This window comes from Scyliorhinus torazame, chromosome 10 (assembly GCF_047496885.1).
Source record: "Scyliorhinus torazame isolate Kashiwa2021f chromosome 10, sScyTor2.1, whole genome shotgun sequence".
Classification (NCBI taxonomy): domain Eukaryota; kingdom Metazoa; phylum Chordata; class Chondrichthyes; order Carcharhiniformes; family Scyliorhinidae; genus Scyliorhinus; species Scyliorhinus torazame.
This window is the reverse complement of record NC_092716.1, coordinates 260389591-260411022: the sequence shown is the minus strand read 5'-3', so window position 1 is coordinate 260411022 and position 21432 is coordinate 260389591. Positions and strand designations below refer to the sequence as shown.

The following is a 21432-nucleotide window of genomic DNA, read 5'->3' as shown; positions in this document are numbered from 1 at the left end:
AAGATCCTGGTCAGGCAGCAGGGTCATTTGATCCCTCTCCAGATGGACGCACACTCAAGTCCCAAGGAAGAGGAGTGAAGAATCAGGGAATGACCAGTTCTTGATCTGTGGCACTTCAAAAAAAGCTAATTCAAGGACTGTGATATGAACAAAGAATAATACAGCACAGGAACTGTGCCTTCGGCCCTCTAAGCCTGTACCAACCGTGGCCAAAACCCTCAGCACTTCCTTGTGGCGTATCCTTGTGCTTTGGGATGTCCTGAGTAAAAAGGTGCTATGTGAATGCAAGTTGTTCGGTCGTTGGGATTGTGACCCTTGAAAATGCCAAGAGAGTGAATCAGAAAACAAAAACCCACAGGCGCACCAACATGAGGTTTTCAAAACATTTTTATTTCTAGTTTATCTGGTTGGAAACTTGTCTAGTACAGGTCTGTTTGTGAAAATGTGCATTTCAGACCATGAACAGTGACATTTTGTAAAATATAAAAGTACAAATTTGTAATTGAATGCTTTATATAGATTGTGACCATCTGAAAATATGTGAAACATTGATTTTAGAAAACAAAAAACAGACATCTTTGTCGGTATATGAAACCCCTAATCAGCCTTTACCCTTCCAGTACAGATTATCCTCTTTAATATAAAAATACAGTACACTGCCTTTTCGGTACACCACCTTGTACAACCAACAGTCGTTGTCGATGTAACATTGTGGTTAGAAAATGGAAGGTTCAGAAGAACAGGAGATGCCACATGTAGAAATAAATTGAGGTAAGCAAATGTTCCTGAAATTCAGACAGTATACATCAGACCCTCTTGGGATCCTGTGGAACTTTCCCACAGAACCCCCTCAGATAAATGTACAACGCATTTCAGTTTTCAATAAAACAGGACGATGAGGCAACATAGGAAACAAAAACCCGGTGTATTAAAAAAAAAAATCTGGTTAACTGTAGTTTGAGGTAATGCGAACAGGAACTTTTTTTTTGGAATAGAGCAGTAATCACATTAAAAACTGATCACATTTAGAAAAAAATGAAATCTACAAAAAACTGATGTCAATATCATAATTTTCTATGAGAAAATTAAAACCTATAACATGGCAGTATATGGCATTGTAATAAAAATTGATCCATAAAATAGCAGCAAAACACAATGACAAAAAAAAGAAAAAAAAAAAAACTTTTTTTTAAAAAAGAGAAAAAAGCAAAATGTTAATTTCAAACCAAGCTGGGAACTTCTCCATAGCAGCTCAAAAAGGAGTGTCCACTCCATTTCTTACAATCAACACCATTAAACGGCAGTATCACACAAAACATCTCTCCTCGCAATCGCAACTTCAAACTGAGTTTAGTTCCTCCTCCTCCCCTCTACTACGTTCTAGCATCAGTACATACCAAGATGTGCAAATTTTCTATCAACGCCTAAAAGCTGGGGTGTGGGGGGGGGGGAAACAATAACATCGGGACAACTACGTTTTTTTTCTTCTCCAAGAAGGTCAATTCCGATAAAATTAAAACTATGGTGTTTCATGTTTATAGTCTTAAAAGGGAATTTTATATATAAATGGGGCCTGAAAAATCTATCTACAGAAACGATAGTGAATCCAATCCAACAGCACTCTGAACATAGGGCATGTAAATAGCAGCAGCTTTTTCAAGTTTTCTGCTCAGCCCTGCCACCTGGAATTAGCCCCCCAGAAGCATCAAAATTGCCTCGTGTGTCCATCAGGCCATAGAACCGAACAGAGAAAGGAAAAATTCCTTGTCTCAAGAGATTGTGGCCTACATCTTCAGAAAAGGCAGCATTAAGTTTCCTGCCCAGCCGGTTTTTAATTGTGAATACTCAAGATCATCGAGTGCAGCACAAGACAAAAATAAGGCAGAGCTTGCGTGAGAAAAATGTTTACACCTACCCACACCCGAGTGATAAATGGCGAGCTTGACCCCAAGCCATGTATCTCAACTCTTGGCGCTGTGATAAGTTCACCTCCTGACGGGAATTGTGTCCCGCTACCTGGTTGTTTTGGGGTTTGGCGATGGGGCCGGTTGGCCGCGGCAGTATATCCTTCTAAGCTCAATAGACACGCGTGTCGTTAAGACAGAAAAAAACAAACACAAGCTGCTTTCAAAGTTTAATCATCCCTCAATTGTGACAGTTAACCATAGCCCACTTCATCCGGGTTTGCTGAGCGAGTAGCCCTCTCACTCCTCGTGTTCATCACTAGAATTCACATTTGGCCAGAATCAGGATTCTCCGTCACACACAGGTGCAGGAAGCAAGATCTTAGACGGTGACCAGTCACTGCAGTAAATCCACCAATAGTGAATGCTCCCTCAATCATCTAGAAACTCTTGTCCTGAGAATCTTCGTTTATTATTCTAAAGATACCATGGGGCACTCGAATATCGTTTCTTCTTAAAAAACAAAAATCTCAAGTTTAATGCTTGGAGGAAGAGCAAGACATTTCTGTCGAGGGGCTGAGATCCTACATCCATGGCACAAACATTTGAACTCTGATGTATCTCTGCTGGAAGCTTCTGCTACTTCAGACTCACAATAAATAGATCTACATTACCTTATAAATAAATTACATGAAGAATTTTCTTCGCTGTGGATAATCAAGCAAACAGTTTCTGGAATAATATGGTTACATTCTATGCATGCTGATAAAACCTGAAGAATACATCTACACAGGCCCCATTTATAAATTAATTGGCACATGAAAGATTTCTAAACACTGTTCTTTCTATAATTCACTGATGCCAGCAGTTTTTGGAATGTAGTTACCATTCACTGGAATGTCACAATCCAAGTTCCATTTCCCTCTCGAACACCATAGTCCACATAACTTGCCTTGCAAACACACAAGCACTTTAATATTTCTAAACCATTCCATTTTTTAAAAACTTCTTTAAAAAAAAAAAAAATTTCCACACAGAGAGAGGGTTTTTCTTTTAATCTATTGACCGAAAGTGCTTTGAAATGGAATGGTTTGAGAAAAGAGAAAAATAAAACAGAGGCCGTGGGTTAAAAGCTGTCACTGGTTGGCCAGAATGAGTCGACTACTCCGGCCAGCCTTCTATTTACATAGTCTCTTCTGCCAAAAAAAATAAAATTAAAAGACACAAAGACTTTAAAAAAAAAAAAGATACTATAGCATTAGTAAGTGTGTGTATAATTATGTACTCATTCACGAGTAGCAGAATGATCCTGCGCAAGCAATAATTAGCTGGCACTCAAGAGAGCCTTATGCACACAGGTAACGCACAGATTCCAAAGAATACATGTAATAATGCTGATATCTAAGGTACACCGATGGGTTACATCAACCATTTATAAGGTGAAGAGGATAAACACTAAATAATCATATAAACATCTGGACAAAACCGATTATAAAGTGACTAGACACATATACAAGCAGATATAGAAAAGCCTAGAGACTGCTGTAAAAGCTATGCATTTTTTCCACTTTTTTCCTTTTTTTTGTAAAATAGAAAAAATCATTACTACCTACAACCCTCTTCTACATTAAAAATGGTTCATTCACACTCAAAAAAAAAATCAAATCTATTACCTCCCCAATGACATTTTCTATTGTCTATTATTATAAACTCAGAAGCATAAACACAATTTTTGTATATAAAAACACTTTCATTAACGTCTCATATAATCTGCATGTATTTTGTAGCATAACGCGTGTCTGGCTATGCAATCGCCTTCTCTTTTCTGCTCTTTAAAACAATCAGTTTCCGACTATTTCATATTTTAATGCATGGTGAAGGGACTTGAGCATTGAAAGCAAAAAGGAAGCACTTCCCTTCTTTTAAAAAAAAAACGTGGAGATATTGGAGGGGAGGTCATGGTGTGGTTTTAATATATATATATATTTATATATAGCGAGCATTTCCTTGCAAAATTGGCAGCGACCACTCGTCAGTCATCATAGGTTCACATCTCGCACGTCAGTTGGTGTGCAGGAGAGGTCCAATTCATCTTCTACAGTCTTTGTTTCTGGGGATATGCTGTTGTGTTGTACCTGGCGCAGACTCGTCTCGAGAAGTGACTCGATCTGTTCTTGACAGGCCCGTAAACAATCCTGTGTAAAGACAGCCAAACAAAAGGGGGGGGAATAATTAAACCATGAAGCGCTTTTAAGACAGTAATACATCTCACAACATAAATAAGCAACATTTAAACCCTGTATTAGCAAAAATGACAGCTTCGACAGTGGGTTCAAAGAGCATCTTAAAAGGAGGAAGAGAGTCAGGGAACTTTAGGGAAGGAATTCCAGACCTTAGCGCCCCAAGGCAGCTGAAGGTACAGCCGCCAATGGTAGAGTGATGGAAATTGGGGATGTGCAGAATTGGAGAAACGCAACGGATGGTGGGTGCGGGGTCGGTTTGCGAGCGGATGGAGGCTGCTTCATGCAGGGGCACTAGCTTAGCAGCCCTGGTGCCTCTGCCGCTTCCGCCGGCACGGTACTCCACCAGCCCGATAGTGGTGGCGGCTCTTCGGATCTTGGGCCAGTGGAGGAGGCATGTAGGGGAGGTAAGAGCATCGATGTGGACCCCAATCTGCGGCAACCACCTATTTGTCCCGGGGAACAACTGTATCGACTGTGGAGGAGGGCGGGGATTGTGAGGATGGGGGATCTGTTCCTGGAAGGGAGCTTTCTGAGCATGAGGGCGCTGGAGGAGAAGTTTGGGCTGGCAAGAGGGAACGACTTTAGATACTTACAGGTGTGGGATTCTGTATGCAGGCTGGTGCCGTCCTTCCCACGTCTCCCACCGAAGGGGAGGCAGGACAGGGTAGTTTCTAGGGGAGAGGTGGGAGAGGGTAGAGTTTCAGACGTCTTCAAGGAACTAATAGGAGCTGCGGATACGCAGACCGAGAACCTGAAGCATAAGTGGGGAGGAGGAGCTCGCGCTGGGTTGGGGGGGGAGCTGGAGGACGGTATCTGGGTGGAAGAGTAAACACGACCGCAACATGCGCCAAGCTCAGCCTGATCCAGTTTAAGGTCATGCACCGGGCCCACATGATGGTGGCCCGGATGAGCAGATTCTTCGGGCTGGAGGACGATTGTGCTAGATGCGGCGGAGGGCCGGCTAACCATGTACACATGTTCTGGTCGTGCCCTAAACTCGGGGGCTACTGGCAGGGATTCGCAGATGTCATGTCCCGGGTATTGAAAACTGGGGTGGTAATGAGCCCGGAGGTGGCATTCTTTGGGGTTTCGGAGGGCCCGGGATTCCAGGAAGAGAGAGAAGCCGACGTTCTGGCCTTTGCTTCCCTGGTAGCCCAGCGACGAATACTGTCAGCATGGAGGGACTCAAAGCCCCCGAGGGCTGAGGTATGGCTATCGGACATGGCGAGCTTCTTTGGCCTAGAGAAAGTCAAGTTCGCCTTGAGAGGTTCGCTACTAGGGTTCGCCTGAAGGTGGCAGCCATTTATTGACTTCTTCGCAGGAGTAAGCATCAGCAGGGGGGGGGAATGGGGTAGTGTAGAGTAGAGTAGGGGGATATTGAGGCAGGTCCGTGCCTAAACAGAGCCGTGGTTTGCACTATATTTAATTTGTGTCTTGACTTCTTTTTCGTACTGTACAATGTCACTTTATCTATATGCCTAAAATACCTCAATACAATTGTTTGTTAAAAAAAAAGAATTGGAGAAAAGCACAGATTCCAGAGAGCTGGCGGACAGGAGTCAAGGTGATTGCCTGGTCAATTCATGTTTCTACTACTGAGGCCGTTGAGGTGTAAGCTCACTTTGGAGAACTAAAGAGCAGCAAAGCCTCCAGATGCGGTTTCAGTGGAAAAATATAAGAGCACAATGATATTTTGCTGCTGTAGGATTGGTGTTGCCTATGCCGATCAATCCCAGTGGAAACCATCCACACTATTAGCAGAGTTTCTCTGATAAAATGTAAAAACAATAATTATAGAATTGTTCGCTGCTGTGTGCAAAATCAATCCATCTGCCTGAGCATTTTTTTTTTGTTGCCAGCTCATCGCGATGTGACCTTTCCCCCTCATTTTCTTTTAACCTCTGGCATGTCAATCCTTGCAGTCAAAGCACTCCTCAAATGATAAATTAATGCCTTCTGTTATGATGTGCATGACTGGAAACCAATGGCATTTGTGGGAGAAAGGGCATTATTCTGCAGCCTCAGATTGTCACTTTATTCTCTCTGTACACACTTCAACTAATATGCTTCATGTGCAGTTTCCTCTCCCTATTTCACCCCAACCACATGCAGCGCTGAGGTAAGACACTGGGCTTCAGAGTATCAGTGTAGCGTTACTTTAGCACAGACACGGACGGCATCATCAATCATGTTGTGTCAGGGACTGGACTACAGGCTTAAAAAGGACAGAGGTCGCCTCAGTTATTCCTTTAAACCTTTCCCAGGGCTTATTTAGTCAGAGTGACAATGGAATGCCTGTCTATTAACTTCCTCACCATTTCCCAAACAGCACTGATGGCTATCTCTTGATGATTACACAGAAAATGACCTCGAGTCCAACATCAAACACATCCACAAAGCAGCAATAGCAAACGCACCTAGGACCTATGACATTTGGTATGTAAAGCACGGATTTGCTCAAAAACAACCTCGGATTCTAGCTGAAAGAATTACATTGTGCTTGCCGGAGACTTGCGAAAGAATGGCAAAAAAACTAAAACAACCTGACAAAAACCATTGCTGGGGGGGGAGGGGGGGGGTGGAATAAACATTTGTGGCCAAGGACAGGCAAGAGTCAAAAAGAGGGAAACATTACCTCCAACCTTTTATCCCATCACCTCAATGATTGGGTTATTATTTGCAAAGACATTTGCACAACTCAAAAAGCACTTCACAATGATTTATTTCTGAAATACAGGCATAAATCAGCTATTCTGCGCACACCACAATAATCCAATAAATTTCCATCCACTTGACCGGCTGGTTAATTGGTTTTCAGTGACACTGGGCAAGGGAGAATATAAATGCCTTTTCACAAGTGTCACGGGATCTTTCGCGTTGACTTGAAATCACTTTGCATGGGAGACAGGGATGTTGCTTTCACATGTCATCTGAAGAATAATACTGGCGTGTCAGCTGAGAGCAGGTGCTCAATTCCTGATCGCAGGATTCCAGGCTGCAACATTCCTCCTCAGGAGCAAACGTGCTCTGCCAACAAGAGGTGAGCTTGTAAATCTGCTGGATTTGGGATACTTGGGATCCTCTTTTCTCCAATGGGCAAAACCATTACTTGGCTGACGCTTCAAATCCACGAATGCCTGAGAAATAGCTCATATGTAAACGCCGCATTAGCCACGTTTTCAGAGAAACATGTAGGGCGGGATTATCCGTTGCCCGACGCCAATATCGTAATCAGCAACTTGGCAGGGAATCCCTTTTGATGCCCAAATAGAGGGCGGTGCCGGTGTGCGAGTCTCCGCCCCCTCAGAAATGTCATCATTGCGTCACGCACCGCACTCCATTGGGACAGTCTCAGCGCGTCACCTGAAGGCCCCCCTGATGCTCCGCCCCCGATGGGCCGAGTTCCCGACCACACGGTTGATGTGTGGTCTCGACGGTTGGGAACCGGGCGTGGCGGCTGCGGACTGTATCCAGCGCCACCACGGCTGGGAGCCATGCTGCTGGCCGGCGGGGGTGGGGTGGGGGGTTGCTGCGAGGGCGGAGGGGACTGGTGGGGTGTGGCCAGGGGGGCACTAGCTGGCAGGTGGGGTCTGCGCACTGCCGGCGCCACGGTTTACGGCGCGATCGTTGCAGGTCGTCGCCGTGCGCATGCGTGCCCATGGATCCAGCCATTCTCCGGCCGTTTATATCGTGGGAGCCGGGAGTTTTACGTGGTGTGGCTGCTAACCCCTCACCGGTCGTAGGATCGGTAAGGAGGCGGCGCAGATTTTTTTGACGTAAAATACCACAGATCCTCCGCACGTAGCCACAGAAACGGTGAATCCAGCCCGTAGTGTTTGAAAATAAGCATCAGGTTTCGCTCCATTTTCCTCCGCTTTAAGTCTCTCTTCACCTGAAGGCATTGGTCAATGTCAGTTTACAGTTCTCCAAAGCTGGTGACAGCTTTCCAGAACTTCACTCAAGTGGAGAATTTCCATTCACAATGTGCCATGGACTGTAATAATGGCACAGAAAGAGACCATTCACTCATTATGTCCCACAAAATCCTCCCCCCCCATTTACATCTGCTTTCGCCCTCATGTGTTCCTCTAGTTTCCCTTAAAATGTGTCTATGCTATTCACCCCAACTACCGCCAAGGTGGCGATTTACACATACACCACTCTCTGGGTAGAGGATTCTCCTGAATTTGTTTGCATTTAATTATCACCCTCATTGTATCCCCCCCCCCCATCATCTAGCTGCATAAAGGTCAACTCTGTGCCGACCAGACACGATCACCTTAATCTGTCCTGGTCAAGCACTGCATCACTGGGAGCTTTCCATCCATTGGGAGCTCAGGGTCATCCAAGATTCACGTGGAGACTCAGTGGCCCAACAGCTAATTCAAAGCAGCCAAAAGGAGTTGAGTGCCCGGGTCGCCATGTGCAATGTCCCGCTGACTGAACACTCAGGTGGTCAGCATCACACCTAGAACCTCCTTCAGCCATTGAGAGAACCATTTTAATTCTGTTCTCACATCCACTGGCACTGAAACCAGAGGAAAATCGCAGCATACACACCCCAGAGCAGTCACTCGCCTTGTTTTGCACATGGATGTATCGGATGCAGAAGAGGCAAGAATGTTTGATTAACTGATGAAAGGTTAGCTCTGGTTTGATTAATGTTAAACTCATATTGACGGTACAGAAACGGGAACATTCACCCAAACAGCCTATGGTGTATTTATGATCTATCTTTCCATCTGACTTTATTTCTTTTAAATTTGTTTTTTTTTAAATAAATTTAGTGCACCCAATTCATTTTTTCCAATTAAGGGACAATTTAGCGTGGCCAATCCACCTACCCTGCACATCTTTGGGTTGTGGGGGTGAAACCCACGCATACACGGGGAGAATGTGCAAACTCCACACGGTCAGTGACCCAGAGCCGGGATCGAACCTGGGACTCGGCGCCTTGAGGCTGCAGTGCTAACCACTGCGCCACCGTGCTGCCCCTGCATCGGACTTTATTTATGTATCAGTATGGAGTAGGAGCCATGATGTAAAGCTGCAAATTTGCAACCGTTAAAGTGGTTAACTATTCCACGGTAAATGTCCACGCAGTTTAAGCTATTTAGACCAGCAGGGTCCCACAGTTGTTTTATTTTAAGGTTGTTTTTCTAAACAATCTGGCTCGAGTTTGCTGATTTCAAATCATGTTGGGGCCAGGGGTGTGATGGGTGGTGTCGGGAACACTGGGCTGAAATTTGAAGGCAGGGGGAAGGCATCGCGATAAACCTGGGCCACAGCACAATCATGCGCCGTGCATGTGCCAGGTAAAGACGGGTTTACCTGGAACAACCTACCTACCCCCGCCCCCGACTCCACCCAGAAAGGCAAGTCTCTAGATTGGGCTGCACGAGTCCATATTCCAGCACAAATCACCAACTTCAGAAATGGAAAGAGGAAAAAGGGTTGAAATATTAAGGGCGAGGGTGAGGGTGGGAATCCCCCCCCCCCCCCCCTACCCCTGGCAGAGGCAACTTGACACTGGCCACCACCTCCCTCCACACGCAGTCTCGCCGCCAGGGAACCTGCCAGGGGGGGGGGGTTTCGGTTGGACAGGAAGATCCCGCTGGTGGGAAGGGACACAAACACCCGCTGTAAGCCTCCCACATTATCCAGGTTTTGTTCCAAAACTCCCATCCACTGCTTGGAGGTTTCGCCTTCGGTTATTCTCATCTTGTAAAAGGAAACAACACGAGAAGCTTTCTGGAGACACAGGGGGTGATGAAAGAGGGAGGCACGCAACCAGGTGGCAACTAGCCGTCACCAAGAACCCTGGTGTGGCTGATTCTTACCGTGAGATGCCACCGCCTTCACTGATACCCCATCGCTGGAGGTTCAGACGGGTCAGAGCAGAGCTGATTTTGAAGGTGCCCATTCCCCATCGCAGTGTGGTGCTCGGTACCACCAAGGCAGCACAGTAGCACATTGGTTAGCACTGTTGCTTCACAGTGCTAGAGACCCGGATTTGATTCCCGGCTTGGGTCACAGTCTGTGCGGAGTCTGGACGTTTCCTCCCACAAGTCCCGAAAGACGTGCTTGTTAGGTGAATTGGACATTCTGAATTCTCCCTCTGTGTACCAAACAGGTGCTGGCGACTAGGGGATTTTCACAGTAACTTCACTGCAATGTTAATGTAACCTACTTGTGACAATAAAGATTATTATTATTTCTTGGGATATGTCAGGATGTTTGAATTCATTGAAAAATAACTTTCTTTCTCCCTCCCCCCAGTGTGAATAAAGGGCACCTCCAATGAAAGGACTAGGGCACTTTTTCCACACTTTGGAATATCTTACTTGAAATTAAATCTGTATTTCTCTCATGCTGTTGAACATCTTTCTGTAAAGAGGATTTGTGTTGGGAGGTGTGTGTGTGGGGAGGGGGGGGGGGGGGGGGGGTGGGGGGGCAGTGTCCCAAATAAAGGGTTGTATGTTTGTTTTTTAATGTTCTCACATCGCGGATCTCTTCAGAATAACAGATGCCTAATCTAAGGTGTGTGGGCAGTTCAAAAGATTAAGCTAAAGACAATCAGGGTTCCTGGAAACTTGATCGGACCTAACAAATTCACGGTGCTTGCACAATGGGTGCGAAGATTTTTTTTTCTCTCTCTCCGTAAAACTGCCCAAGGCTCCCAATCTCCCAATTATGCTTAATTTGGGCTCCAATTACCAGTGATCAAAGTGAAAACAGGAAATTAGACCCAGTGCTAAGGTGACTGAGCCCGAAGCCAAGGCACACTATAGACACAGGTGATATTTTCTCCCTTTCACTTAGGTGTGTAGGTGCACATTGTACTATTGTAAGTATTGGAAAGTCCAGTTAATCTTCATTCTAGATAGCCAATCAGTTAAAATTCTATTCAACAGTGTTCAATTCAATTTACATTCTAGAATCCAAAATTAAGGGCTATGCATATACAGTCCAATTCAATATTTTTCAGGCACTAAATTCTTACTTACAATTCAAATTACTGGAGAATTAGGAAAATGACAATAATTCAGACCTATCCAAAACTGCCCAGCGGGGAAACCAACAGGATTATTTTGGTCACTCACTCCACTCAATGTCGCTCTCATTAAATATTGATAGCAAGCAACGGTCTGGGTGGCTGCAAAGGGAAGGGCTCTAATCAGATTAGTTTCTACAGATGCTGCCAGACCTACTGAGATTTTCCAGCATTTTCTCTTTTGGTTCAGATTCCAGCATCCACAGTAATTTGCTTTTATTTAGATTAGTTTCTTGCTGTGTTGGGCGGGGGTTACTTACTTACTTCACTCCTGGTATCTTGGTGAATGCACAACTGAAATGCAGCATCAGAATCACTGTTAATATCTCATGCTGCATCATTGGCCAAGTGCAACACAGACAGAAATCGCATAAAGCCGATTTCCTACGATCAATAAATAATAATCTTTAAAAAAATTAATTTAGAGTACCCAATTCATTTTTTCCAATTAAGGGGCAATTTAGCGTGGCTAATTCACCTACCCTGCACATCTTTGGGTTGTGGGGGCGAAACCCAAACAAACACGGGGAGAATGTGCAAATCCCACATGGACAGTGACCCAGAGCCGGGATCGAACCTGGGACCTTGGCGCCATGAGGCAGCAGTGCTAGCCACTGCGCCATCGTACTGCACTATAAATAATAATCTTTATTAGTGTCACAAGTAGGCTTACATTAACACTGTAATGAAATTACTGTGAAAATTCTCTAGTCGCCACATTCCGGCGCCTGTTCGGGTACACAGAGGGGGAATTCAGAATGTCCAATTCACCCAACAGCACGTCATTCAGGATTTGTGGGAGGAAACCGGAGCACCCGGCGGAAACCCACGCCGATGGGGGGAGAACTTGCAGACTCCACACAAACCATGGCCCAAACTGGGAATCAAACGTGGGACCTTGGAGCTGTGAAGCAACAGTGCTAACCACTGTGTTCCCGTGCCGGCCGTATATTATGAAGAATTGGTCAAACCACCCAGACAACCACTGGGCTACACACTGTGTCTGCCTCAAGTTTGTTACCAACCAATAGCGTCGTGCGCAGAAGCAAACAATGGTTAAATATCTTTGATGCCGGCGTTGGACTGGGGTGGGCACAGTAAGAAGTCTTACAACACCAGGTTAAAGTCCAACAGCTTTGTTTCGAATCACTAGCTTTCGGAGCGCTGCTCCTTCCTCAGGTGAATGAAGGAGGGTTGCTGTGGGTTCACCTGAGGAAGGAGCGGTGCTCCGAAAGCTAGTGTTTGAAATAAACCTGTTGGACTTTAACCTGGTGTTGTCAGACTTCTTACTAGAAATATCTTGTTCTGCCTTCTGCTGGCTTCGATTCGATGGGACTAATTCTTGGACAGAGACATGGAAAAGTGCAGCTCCAGTCTTAACTATTAGTTCAGTACATCATGTAAATCGGTCTAATTATTGCCCCACGTGCCAACTCTGTAGAAGCAATGACGTCCACTTATTTGGTGTACCGTTCTCAAACATTTGTCATTACAACACTGATTGGAAACACAATCTTTGCTTTCAGGCCCATAGTGTTGGGTCCTTGTGGAGTGCTGCTAAAGTTAATTCTGACGCAGAACTCTTGACCTAACACAATGTTGGGCTGCTGCTTTGTAATGGACAAACAAAGGCAGATCTCTGCATTTGAGATCACACATCCCTGTGCCACACATTTGCATTTAGCCTCCACTTGTTTGGAAAAGAAAAAGTCATCTTCCTCAGCCAATTGATCCCTGACTGCTTTATTGCCCAATTCCTACTGAGGCACATCTCCTGCTGTCCAGCCAGGCAGGACAAAGCTGCAGCGTAAATCAGTCAAATATCTGCTTCAACAATGAGAGAATGTCACCACTCGGCCGCCTGGCCAATCACTTTTGCAGCATAGGTGCAAGGTGTAATAAAATTGGACTCAGATCATTAGGAAACCTCGAATAAAAGAGGTTGGCTCCACTTGACATGAAGAGGTGTCAGGTTACAGGCCACACATACAGGCCACACCATGAGTCCCATTTATCTCATTTCTTATGAGCCATTTCCTTTTAAGCTTAACCCTCTGCCCGTCTCTACTGATACACTATTAATTGGTGAATGGCCACTAAGAAGTCACACATCACAAAGCTATTGTTCTATTGAGCGCAGAAGAGTTACAAGTACACAACATGGCTATTATTGCTGAACTATTCAAATCTTTTCATTCTGGACCTCCCTATCAGGGCATTTCACACTCACTAAAGCTTTATTAATTTTTGACTGAAAAGCTTTAATCATTAACACCCGCAATGCAGTATGGATAAGTATACTTTTATGATTCTGTAGTACTTCTTCGCAGCCATGACTAAATCTAATTACATATTAAATGCATCGAACTTAAGTTGTATGTGCTCCCCATTGCTTGGAGCAGGTCACACCAGAAAATTCAATTCCTGATTCCTTAGGTATTGATAAGGAAGAGGCATGGTTGCCACGGGGTTTTTTTTAAAAAAAAACTTAGCGTACTCAATTTCTTTTCCAATTAAGGGGCAATTTAGTGTGGCCAATCCACCTACCCTGCAACATTCTTGGGTTGTGGGGGTGTGGCCCACGCAGACACGGGGAGAATGTGTGAACTCCACACGGACAGTGACCCGGGGCCGGGATCGAACCTGGGCCCTCGGCGCCGTGAGGCAGCAGTGCTAACCACTGTGCCACCGTGTCGCCCTCTTGGTTGCCACAGTTGACCTCGAAGTCCAACGCTAGCAGGAGCAACTGCATCAGGCACACCCAATCCTGTTCCCTCAACCAATGGCCATTAGCTGAACGTTTGATAGTGGCGGGAGCTACCCTTCTTGTGGAAACTGCTCCTCAATATGGTTCAATTAAGTGGCCAACATTCACCCCCGGGTCACTTGATAAGTGTGGAACTGTATCCTAAAAACAGCTTTCACAGGGACAGGAAGAAATATGCTCAAACTTTATTTGACACACTGCCATGTCGCTTCAGTAAAGCAGAATGAGAAACACATTCTCCCGATGAGTACGTGCCACCGTCAAGCATTTGCTGAGGCGTTTTTTAAGAAATATGTTCATTTTACAGGACGTGAGCGTTGTTGGCTGGGCCAGCGTTTATTGCCCGTCCCTAACCGCCCTCCAGTTCAGGGGCATTTGAGAGGACAGCAGAGCAACCAATTGTGCCTCGAATTAGTTCAACCCTGAACACAAAAACAACTAAACAGGCAAGAATTCCCATTAATGAAAGCAACAATATGTTGCAGGAATACAATGATGCTGGGACAGGAGATGAAGTCATCGCAATTCTGAAGGGAAGGTGCAAACTCTTGGGAAGACGAAGCGCGAAAAAGAGGTCGTTCAGCCCATCGTTCTAGCTCCTTGGAAAAGTATACAGTTTGTTCCACTCCCACATCCTTGCACATTTTTAAAAAAAAACTTGCAATTATTTATCAAATGCCCTCCTGGAAACTGCATTTTACTCTTAGGGAGATTGGTTTTTAGTAACAGAAATTTTGAAACTGACAACACTTACCGGATCACATTTGATGATTTGTGATAGGCAGTCTGTGAGGGGTTGATAGGAGAGAAAATTGTTGTTGTTACCCAAGTGGAGGCCATGGATGGCTGCGGCCATACTGCCAGCAGCTATCATGGAGGGTGGATTCGATATAAATTTGACGTCTGCAAAAGAGAAAACCAGTGAGAATGATACATCTAGCACCTCGGAGAGAAAGTAACAGCAAACAGCGATAAACCCGAATGTACCACTTAGGGCCTCCAGAACTTGGCAGGCAGTCAGCGGCCTTCTGGCCTGACACCATGCTGACAGAAGGCCAATCCCGCTGCCAGACTGCATCGCTGTAGGTCCACGCTCGAGACCACTGCCATGGGTCTTTTGTGAGCCGTGTCACGGCGATAAGCGCCCTTCAAATCTGGAGGGAGGGAGGCGAGTGTGTGTGTATGTGTGTGTGTGTGTTTGTGTGTGGGGAGGGGGAGAAAGGGGGGACTTTCGGAGCGAGCCTGGATACCCGTGCCCCACTTTGGCCAACATCTACGGAGGCAGAATTGTGACGGTGAAGCCTAAACAAACACATTTCTGTGTCCACTTTTATGCTCGAGACAAACAGCATGGTCCGCCCTTTTGTCACAACACAACAAGGAATTATTTGTACCGGACGCCACTAATTTCAGCATATTAATGAGGGGTGACTTTGCCTTGTAATTGGGTGTCCCAAAGTGAAGAGTGTGGCATTACTGTCAACCTCCCATTGCCTCGTCCTGCGCTATTGTGTGTGCAGGGACAGGGTTCCGCGCAGCGAGATGAATCGGACCTGACATGCGAACAAAAGGAAAGGCAGGGGGAGAGCGAGGGGGAGGAGGCCACCCCCTCACCCCCGCCAAAGCTCCCCCCCCCCCCTCACCGTCGCCACACCAATTCAAACGCACATCCCCTCCGAGCCTATCGTGAGACTTCATCTGAAAGGAATAAACAACTTCAGAGTTGTGTGTGAGAAGAATGCCCAGCCACCCGGGAGGCAGACAGCAGGAGGCTGGAGCTCTTTCTTAAAAACAAGAGGCGGCTGGGGAGGGGAGAGGGGGAACCCAAACAGGACGGGCCACTCCTTCAATTCTACATGAAGTAGTGCCGTCAGAACCCGGAGCTGGGAGCCATGAATGAAAACCTTTCATTCGGGCAAATCAAAACTGCTCACAGAGAAATCCGCCGGGGAAATATGACGGGTCCCGACAAGCCACATTCTTGAAGTGGTACCGAGATTGACAGAACGGCGGAGGTGCAGTTGTTTCAAGTCCGTGTCGTCAACATCAAGTAGTCAAATTTTAAACTGTATAATTATTAGAAATAGGCAACTAAAAACCTGCACCGGCCTGATTGCGAATTCTTTATTTGGGAGTTCAGGCTGCCGTTCAAACTTTTGGGAACTCAAAACATTTCTTTTTAACAGTTACCCCAGCATCACTTAGCCGTGCCAAGATCTGTTCATTAGCGGCAATTATGTGTTAACTTCAAACAACACTAGTCATTTCTTTTGACCTACCGCAGCCTTTCGCAAAATCCAGCTCTATTAAACAGACAATTCACAGGCTGCACAAAAGGGATTCTGCTCAACATCACCTTGAATGTAATCCCTTCCATTAAAAGTCTTTTAAAATCATCCCCACCCCCCCACCCACCCTTCCTCCCAAGTCCTTGTTCAATCTTTTGTAACGGATAATTACTTCAGTGCTTCCATTTATGCGTTCTGTCAATTGCCGAGGGGGTAAATGCTGTGCTTGAGGCTCGCCGATTTCCACCCACCGCCACAAATAAGTAGTAACTGGAGCCATTGATCAAAGTACTGGAATGTCAGCAATGCTCAACCTTTGAACTGTCCTGATTTGTTCCTGCATTGTAACTGCTGGCACAGCAAAGCACAGCTCAACCTGGTACAAATATTTTTCTTTAAAATGCTTCGCCACCCCCTGAAAGTCAATGGAAGGGCCAACGTTTCCGGGGTGCGTGAATAAAGAAAGGCAACAATCCCCCCCCCCCCCAATCACCTTCCTTCCACTTTGTGCACTAGCTTCAACGGCTTTCGCACCACACCCTAACCAGGAATGACCCATCTCCGGCCTTCCCACAAATTCCTCGGGTTACTTTTTTTAAACTGTAACTTTTGTTCTCTGAACACAAAATTCTTCCGACTTTGCAAACTCCTGGCTCGCACACTGACAATTATCCATTTCCTTTGGGTCATGACTGAAATGTTGTTACTCTGTAAAGGATGTGAATAATAACAGAATCTTGATTAAAAGCAAAACTTTGTCAACCCCCTTAGCGGAGCACAAAGCAGATTCACTGCCGGGTGAATGTGACTGGTGCCATTTATTTTAATTATGGTTTCAGGGACGTTGATTCGCTATCTGCCATTGGGTGTTTCGACCCAAGTGAAACGCACTTGCTTCAAAATTAATTCACGTCAGTTGGCTCCAATTGGATGAAGCGTTCTGTTCTCGAGATGTTTTAAAATCTCGGTCTGTCGAGTTGCCTCTCATACACGAGGCGGCCCCAGACTGCGCCTGCTCTGCACCCGGGCTGGCTTGGCAGGTCTGCGCCAGCCACCAACAACTGGCAGCTGACACCTGCAACTGAAAATCCAACTGCTGTGCGGTCGTGTTGCCAGATTTAAGCGAGACGCGGATTCCTCAAAGTGACATGGATTCAAAAATGAGATAATGAAAGAGAGACGGCAGTCCGCAGCCTGAGATCAAATGTTTGCACCAGTCCCTATTTGCATTTGATGCGAATGTCCATTAGAGGGCGTGCTTGCCAGCATCAAGCAAGTCACCTGTGGTGTGGTCTGACTGGGAGGATACAGGGAGAAGAACACAACATTGAGGGGTTTTCACAATGGTCCATGTGCTTAACTAGTCCGTATCTTGGGCTTTAAGGCCAGGAAGGTTCTGCGTTTAATCCCAGCACGTGCTTTAGCTCCTCTCGGGCAGTAGACTAGAAAGGGCCTCAAATCGTCAACCTTAGGCAAGCAAGTAGATCTGATTTTTAAATGAACAGTGTTGTTGCTTCGGATTGCTTTGGAACCACTCACTGCAACGTGCATGGTAAGCACCTAGCTCAGCTGAATGGACACCCTTCCGAAATTTGTATCGGCAACTCACACAATGAAAAGTGAAAGAGGGAGCAGGACGTCCGTGGATCTCCTACAAGCAACCCGTGCCGTTAGGGGGCAAGGAAGCGGACAGAAATGTTGGTGAAAAACAGGACTCAAGTAATTCTGGTATTGTTTTAGCCTCCAGGCCGTTAAGACTGGGGAGTTTCCATGACTCTAACCCAAGTACAGTATGCAAGTTAGCATTGTAATAATAAATCTTTATGTTTTTCTCAAGTAGGCTTACATTAACACTGCAATGAAGTTACTGTGAAAAGTCCCAAGTCGCCACATTCCGGCGCCTGTTCGGGTTCACAGAGGGAGAATTCAGAATGTCCAATTCACCTAACAAGCATGACTTTCGGGACTTGTGGGAGGAAACCCCGGAGCACCCGGAGGAAACCCACGCAGACACGGGGACAACGCGCAGACTCCGCACAGACAGTGACCCAAGCCGGGAATCGAACCCGGGTCCCTGCAGCTGTGAAGTAACAGTGCTAACCTCTGTGCTACCGAGAGGAAAATGTTGAGTTCAGGTGCAAGATGTGTGTTTAAATTTAAATGATTTAGTGTGCCACTCGAACAGTCAAATATATATAAGCTAATCTAAGGGAAAGCTCGATAAACACAAGGAAGAAAGAATTAGATGCTGATCGGGTTCTGAAGGCGAGTGGGAGGAACTTATGTGCATCTTACACACTTCCATTGACCTGACGGGCTGAATTTCTGTAGATATTGAGTAATATCATCTGCTACACTTCCAGGGAGCTTACATTCCCCAGCAACCCAAACTGAATTCTGGCAAAATCTGTATATTATAGATTCTATGCACTAGCTTCCAATCACTAGCAGTCACGCTCAGATAGCCGAGGAGCATGATGGTAACAAAAGATTAATAGTAGTTCAGGAAATAGCAGAGAACCTAAGACACAACTCACTGAATCGGATCTGTGCATAAAAAATAGAATAACACCCTGACATAATCTTTGCTCCTTTCTCAAAATGGTGAAGTTAAAGGTAGTCAGCTATAGCTGCACGGACTTCAACAGTAGAAATGTCACCAAAACAATAACCCGTTAAGAATCACATACAGGGTGCCATATGGTGCACTGCCTTGGTTTCAGGTTTCAGGTACAAAGCACGATCCATTTAAGGCAAATCTTATTTCAATCCTATTATTTTGCCTGTATATCTTAATCTTCCTGCGTTATTGTTCAATTTTCAGCCAAGGCCAATTTACACAATGCAAATGAAATATACGACGACTCCAAGTGCTCCATTGAAATGTGTGGCTCTGACGTATTTGGGACAAGATCTGCACCCACCCAACCCCCCCCCCCCCCCCCCCCCGCCATTCTGACCCGACACGTCTGACTGAGCGAGAGAGGCTCCCTACCTGTCGCACACAGAGCCACAAAGGTCTGCGCATGCTTGTGGATGATCTGCTTGCTCTCATTGCGGATCGGCAGCTTGCTGAGGAAGTGTTCAATGAAATCGTGGGGGGTCACAGAGGCGAGGTCCCACTTCAGTTTGTTGAGAACAAGCAGCTCCATTTGCTGAAAGAGAAACATAAACACGAGTGGGCTGTGTGTCGGCTGCTGCACTGGAGGCTGAAAATGTGGAGTGTTCAAAGCAGTGAATGGGCGTGGGATCAGTGCTCCTGGAGAGGAGGAATCTATTTTCAGCACCTGTGGTGTATCTAGTAAAACAGCAAAACATACTGTTGGGGGGGGGGGGGGGGGGGGGGGTAGAGAGAGACTATATATTCCCACACTGGAAAATCTACTCCACCAGACTCACGTTTTTAATACGTCATAAATTGCTACATAAACTACAAAAAGCGAGAGTGCCTTTGCCGTCCAATTGTAACTTGTAGAATACATGTTTTTTTTAAGAAAGGAAAGAAAATTCTGTTCTTCATTTACCACCTAATTGAGAGGCTCCACGCTGGATGCAGATTGGTACAGGTGCAAACAGCTGCATCCTATCAGAGTCATTGAGGTTCACGTCAACAGAGGGCGCCAACAGCTCGCACATGGCACTAAGACACAATCTGCATCAGTATCGGCGACTGGGGCCTCGATTGCGATGGGGACACAGTCCGCCACTGCGACAGGTATACATTCTGCAACTGCGATCGGGAATACAGCCTGCGCCTGTGATGGGTATACAGTCTGCGCCTGTGACTGACGTACAGTCAACGCCTGTGACGGGTATGCAGTCTGCAATTGTGACTGAAGTACAATCTCCGCCTGTGACGGGTATATAGATTGCGACTGTGACCAAGGTGGAGTCTGCCCCTGAGACTGTGACCGAGGTGCAGTCTGCGACTGTGACCGAGGTGCAGTCTGCGACTGTGACCGAGGTGGAGTCTGCGACTGTGACCGAGGTGGAGTCTGCGACTGTGACCGAGGTGGAGTCTGCCCCTGAGACTGTGACCGAGGTGCAGCCTGCGACTGTGACCGAGGTGGAGTCTGCGACTGTGAGCGAGGTGCAGTCTGCGACTGTGAGCGAGGTGCAGTCGGCGACTGCGACCGAGGTGCAGTCGGCGACTGCGACCGAGGTGCAGTCGGCGACTGCGACCGAGGTGCAGTCGGCGACTGCGACCGAGGTGCAGTCGGCGACTGCGACCGAGGTGCAGTCGGCGACTGCGACCGAGGTGCAGTCCGCGACTGCGACCGAGGTGCAGTCGGCGACTGCGACCGAGGTGCAGTCCGCGACTGCGACCGAGGTGCAGTCCGCGACTGCGACCGAGGTGCAGTCCGCGACTGCGACCGAGGTGCAGTCCGCGACTGCGACCGAGGTGCAGTCCGCGACTGCGACCGAGGTGCAGTCCGCGACTGCGACCGAGGTGCAGTCCGCGACTGCGACCGAGGTGCAGTCCGCGACTGCGACCGAGGTGCAGTCCGCGACTGCGACCGAGGTGCAGTCCGCGACTGCGACCGAGGTGCAGTCCGCGACTGCGACCGAGGTGCAGTCCGCGACTGCGACCGAGGTGCAGTCCGCGACTGCGACCGAGGTGCAGTCCGCGACTGCGACCGAGGTGCAGTCCGCGACTGCGACCGAGGTGCAGTCCGCGACTGCGACCGAGGTGCAGTCCGCGACTGTGACCGAGGTGCAGTCCGCGACTGTGACCGAGGTGCAGTCCGCGACTGTGACCGAGGTGCAGTCCGCGACTGTGACCGAGGTGCAGTCTTGCGACTGTGACCGAGGTGGAGTCTGCGACTGTGACCGAGGTGCAGTCCGCGACTGCGACCGAGGTGCAGTCCGCGACTGCGACCGAGGTGCAGTCCGCGACTGCGACCGAGGTGCAGTCCGCGACTGTGACCGAGGTGCAGTCCGCGACTGTGACCGAGGTGCAGTCCGCGACTGTGACCGAGGTGCAGTCCGCGACTGTGACCGAGGTGCAGTCCGCGACTGTGACCGAGGTGCAGTCTTGCGACTGTGACCGAGGTGCAGTCTTGCGACTGTGACCGAGGTGCAGTCTTGCGACTGTGACCGAGGTGCAGTCTAGCGACTGTGACCGAGGTGCAGTCTGCGACTGTGACCGAGGTGCAGTCTGCGACTGAGACCGAGG

At 47.2% G+C, this 21432-nt stretch overlaps 1 protein-coding gene across 1 annotated transcript in view; it reads right to left on the bottom strand.

Annotated features, from left to right (window-relative positions):
- Positions 1-369: 369 nt before the first annotated feature.
- LOC140384750 (G1/S-specific cyclin-D1-like) overlaps positions 370-21432 on the bottom strand; it is a 70938-nt gene continuing 49875 nt past the window's right edge. The window contains exons 3-5 of the mRNA XM_072466736.1: positions 19252-19411; positions 14723-14871; positions 370-4099 (exon numbers count right to left, since the gene is read on the bottom strand). Of these exons, the coding sequence (XP_072322837.1) occupies positions 3944-4099; positions 14723-14871; positions 19252-19411 (465 nt within the window). The 3' untranslated portion in view covers positions 370-3943. The remainder of the gene's footprint in view (positions 4100-14722; positions 14872-19251; positions 19412-21432) is intronic.